We start from the raw sequence: 5,268 nt of genomic DNA on the forward strand, positions 1-5,268 counted from the left end.
TCTCGATTATTTTTTGGTAACACAACCGTTACTCAAGTGGTCACAAATAGCCAAGGAATATTTAATGTTTCATTGAATACCAATACAAGTATATTTTATCTGGAAATACATATGTTGCTAGGGTTGGTCCCCCAATTGCTAATTGTACTTTGTTTCCGAACTCTGGAACCCTTCAAGCTCCCGTCATGATTATTGGAAACATCGTTCATTGTGTGGGTGATCTAGTTACGACAGAAGCTACGGAGATATTTAATTTAGTAAAAAAAAATAAAACTAAGGTACTGGTGTCGATCCATACCACCGGTGCAAATATGAAAAAGAATCTATAATGAAATAGAGAGATAACAACCTTGATTTCTAAAGTTTCATGATTTTGTATTACACTAGTAAGGTACTATTTAAGCAGTTCCTTGTCTTCTTCGATTATCGACTTGCTTTGCATTGACTCCTGCAACTCTTTGTTGATCTCGGTGTTATAAACGAAGAGTTTTGCTACAACAATGAAGAAGAGTAAGTTGATAAAGCTCAATACAGCATAAAATGCATAGTAATAGTCCAAATGAGAGACATTAAGGTTGTCCAAAATCCACCCTTTGTGTCCATTTTTCTTTGTAACATCTGCCACAGTTGATAGTAAAAAACTACTGAGGAAATAACCAACACCCAAGCTAGTTGTAGCATATGCAGTCCCAAGGCTTTTCATGCTATTTGGCGCTTGGTCATAGAAAAATTCAAGTTTCGCGACTTCCACAAAGTTATCAGCAACTCCCATCAATATAAACTGAGGAAACAGAACAGAAATAGGTAATGGAACAATCTGTTTTAGCTCCGTAACTCCATGTTCTCTTGCTACACTAAGCCTTTTTCTTTCGACGAATGAGGCAACAACCATGACTGTGATATGCAACACAAGGCCAATCCCTAGTCTTTGCAACAATGTGATCCCCCTTGGATTCTTTGTGTATTTACGAAGAATAGGTATAATGAAGCGATCATAGACAACAATTGTGGTTAACATTGAGATTGTTATGAACGCGGTAAGTGATGCTGGAGGAATTTCAAAGTTGGGACCAATTCCTCTCTTTAAAGTTGTACCTTGTTTAATGAAGAGTGTGTGTGTTTGTGCTAGCATTGTGCTTGGTATGAAAGTTGCTATGAGTATTGGCAGCATTTTTATCATCTGTTTAGCTTCTTCAACTTGAGTGATTGAACAAAGTGTCCATGGTGAACTATCTCCTGTTTTCACTGCTGCCTTGTCGAGAAGTCTGTATATACATTGATAATCTAAGTTTAGCATGAAATTAATACACCAATATATGTAAATTGTAAAAGAATTTTACACTATCACCATGCAAGTAACTGTCGAAATTAGTAACCTGAAAAATAAGGCAAATTTTCTGGTAAGATAGGTAAAAATACACTCAAGCTAAGGTCAACGCGGTCTCTAGGTCCCCATTATACACCGGGACTAGGGTAAGGCTAGACTACATGGGGTTTATTGTATGCAACCTTGCTCTACATTCCTGCCGATGACTGATTTGTATATATATGTGTGTATATATATAGTTGACATAATACATAAATATGACCATTTAGCTTTGCCTCACCTTAACATCTATATAGGTCTTTCGATTTTGGATGTGCACAAGTAGGCACTTAATCTTGCACAAAATTGAATAAGTATACATATGTTTGTAAGATACCATGTAGGATGCCACGTATGTTGTGAATTGACACTTAAGATTCATGTGTCTATCTATTCATGAACTCAATACAAGTTTAAGTGTCTGGTTGTGCAAACTTAAAGTTGGAGGACATAGATGTCAGATAAGGCCAAATTAAAAGGGGAGCGTTTATGTCTTATGCTTTTTTTTAAGTAGTTTTCAATGTGTATAAAGTAAATATTAGAAATATTGTCACCTTAGAGAATTGGTATGATCAATTCTGAAGATGCCTGGAGTGCTAGCATACTCTTCATAGCTCAGCTCATGAAGTTCCTTTGGGTCATTAGGGACAACCACTTTCCACTTCCTAGCAACAGCAACAACAACTTGAGCAATCCTAGTGAATGGACTCCCCGACGGAGTTTTGTGCCTATAGTAACGCGTCCCTAACAAGAACACCACGATAGACACAGCAAGTCCAGCCGTTGGAAGGCCATAACCAACGCCCGGTCCAACGTTGTCTTGTAAGTAAACAAGGAAAGTGTTGGAGAATAGTGTTCCAAGAAAAATGCTAAACATCCACCAATTGAAAAAGGAAAGCTTTTGAAATTTCTCTTTAGGCTCAAAATCATCAAATTGATCTGCTCCCATTGTAGAGATGTTAGGCTTTGTTCCACCAGTTCCAATAGCAATTATGTACAAAGCACAATAGAATATGCCAATTTGGAAAGATGAAGCCCTTTTAGGACAGTCTATGTCTTTGATTCCTTTGCCACAACTTGGAGGTCTCAAGGATTTCAATGTAACACACAGTGTCACCAAACACATTCCCTGTTGTAGTAGTTATTGTGTGTCAAAAACAAGGCATAGATAGGGTTAGTGACTACCAGAAATATGATCTTTCGTAACGAATTTTTGTAGCGACACACACAATGTTGCCACAAAATGTAAGGTTTATGTGGCGACCCAATATGGTTGCCACAAATATTACCGCTATTGAAAAATGTGAGCGTTTTAGTGGTAATGCATAACTCAGTTATAAAAATTTATGTATGTAATATTCATACATTATTCTTTGTGTAACTCATACGACATTTGGTAGTTAGATAGGAAATAAGTTATTCATGTATAAAATCCAGTATGATGTTTCATTGACAATTTATAAATCTGCATATATAAATGATACATGTATAAGTTATGAGGAAACCTATGTAGTATTTCATGCAAAATAGAAGGTCATGAAATAACTAATAGATAGTTAACTAATTTCTAGATAACTAATATTTGCACAAAAAATAATACATAAATTCACTTTTAATTCATAATCCCCATCGAGATTACTTCGTTATCCTATCCCATCTGTATAATGGAGTACGTCATAAATTTATTGACGGATCTTTTGGGATTTTTCTTTCTTAGAACTGGAAGAAAAATATTGAATTGATTGTGAAATACTTCTTTGAAATTGAAACTCCAAATTATTATTTTCTTATAAAGGTTTATTATTCGATGATAGGTCTAAAATATAGGTGGTAGAAACTGACATCAAACTATTAACCTTTTATCAACATCTTCGCTCGTAAAGTGACATGTTTTTATAAGAAAAGACTTGCTCAGTAAAATTAAAAAGGAACATTATTCTAATTATATTCATATAATTCTAACCAACTACCAGATAAATTTTAAATGAATGAAGATGAAAAAAGATAGTGTTAATTAAATTACCACAAGGTAAACAGCAGAAGAGATTAGAAAAGTCCAATAACGACCAAGATGAGCATCAGCAATGTAAGCACCAATAAGGGGAGTCAACCAAACAGTGCCAACCCAATTAGTAACATTGTTTGAAGATTTTACTGTCCCTTCATGAAACTTGTTGCTTAAATAAATCACCAAATTTGTTGATATTCCATAGAATGCCATCCTCTCAAATACCTCATACCCTATATATACATATATAAAACTAACTTTTATCACTTTATTAATTTTAGTCTTATTGAGCATAATAAAAAGAATTATAATTTTGTTTTATAAAATATTACCCTAACTTAACAGATATTTAAAGAATGACAATACACAACAAAGTAACGAGAATAATTATAATACAAGTATAGTTTTGTTTTTAAATTAATAGTACTATTATCATAAGTATCAATTTTTTAAAATGAAGAAAAATTAACACATGTTAATCTATTATTCATTTATTTTACGATAAATCAACAATCGATTTTAGGTAAGAAGAACTTTTTGATATTAATTTTCTTTTTTATTCAGACAAAAAACATGGAAATCAAAAATAGGAGTAAAAAGTCTTTAAGTGATTAGGGTCTTATGAGGAACCGTCAAGCACATATATATAAAACGTATCAAGAGAAATCTTCTTCTTGTTTAATAGACATTATTTTTCAATTATGAGTCATCTAATTACTTGATTTATGGGTAACTAGAAAGGTTCACCCCTCAAATATCAGTTTAAAGCGAATTTAAAATTTAAAACATTCCGTGTGTGTAGATGTGAATTATTAAAATTAAACATACCAACAATGAAATAACAAGCTCTCCATCTTCCAGTTTTTGATCTAAGCACAGGTCTACCTTTGAGGTCCACAGTCCCATCTTGTGTATAATCTTCATGATCCCTAATATTATTCTCTAATTTTTCACTCATCATACACTAAACAAGAAATTATAATTTTGGGGGTTTGGGTCTTAGAAGTCCCTTTAATATTTGTATATAATATAATATAATATAATATGATAACTAGACATATATTTCTAAGTCATGTTTGAGCCAGCTTTTATATATTGAAAGTTTCTATACATATTGTCCCCATAATTCCAAATGTTGCTTTCACCTTGCATCTAAAATATATTATACGTAATTTCCTACAACTAATGCAAAAGAGTTTTATATATATTTCATGATATATGCTTTTAATTATAAAAATATGTGTTTGTCTACATTTATATGCATATGTGTATTTGGAATGTGCAACATCAATATTATCGACGTGCAACCCGAACCCTCTTCGATAAAAAATTATATTTATTTATATATGGTTAAAATAATTTTATATGTGTATATAGTAGATGACGAATTTCCTTCTGCTACTTTAATTTATATATATCTACTTCTACAAATTTTAAACCCCTTTATTGAAAATCTTGATTTTGCCTCTGTGTCTAATTATAGAGCTTAGTCATAGAAGAGGTGATGTGTGCATCACACTTGGTCACAAATACTTTATATCTTTTGTTTTTTCTCCTCATTTTTCTCGTTTATTTTATTATAAAAGTCATCATCAAAACTTTCTCTTAAAAAATATTTTCATTTTGTAATTGCTAGGCACAAGGATCTATTCTAAACAGCTATATTAAATTTTGGATTTCTCTTTTATGGATTGAACAGCATGGTTGTAATTTAACATCTGTAGATATTCAAATTACTTTTACACGTTAAGTTGAGGAGTAAACAATTTTATCTCTTTATATCATTGTCAATGTATAAATATCATAATTATTAATTACACTTTCATTATTTTTCTTGATCATTAGAATTATAAATTTGTATTTTGGAAAAAATATTATGTGTCATGCTCTTTTT

General features: G+C 31.9%; 1 protein-coding gene across 1 annotated transcript; it reads right to left on the reverse strand.

Moving 5' to 3' along the window:
* Positions 1 to 306: 306 nt before the first annotated feature.
* Positions 307 to 4,457, reverse strand: LOC101266069 (protein NRT1/ PTR FAMILY 5.2-like). The gene is made up of 4 exons (XM_026032934.2): positions 4,203 to 4,457; positions 3,390 to 3,607; positions 1,921 to 2,495; positions 307 to 1,265 (listed from the first exon to the last, which is right to left on the reverse strand). The coding sequence occupies exons 1-4, from the start codon at positions 4,333 to 4,335 to the stop codon at positions 395 to 397; spliced, it is 1,797 nt and encodes a 598-aa protein (XP_025888719.2). The 5' UTR covers positions 4,336 to 4,457; the 3' UTR covers positions 307 to 394.
* Between the last annotated feature and the right edge of the window lie 811 nt (positions 4,458 to 5,268).

This window comes from Solanum lycopersicum, chromosome 9 (assembly GCF_036512215.1).
Source record: "Solanum lycopersicum chromosome 9, SLM_r2.1".
NCBI classification, from domain to species: Eukaryota; Viridiplantae; Streptophyta; class Magnoliopsida; order Solanales; family Solanaceae; genus Solanum; species Solanum lycopersicum.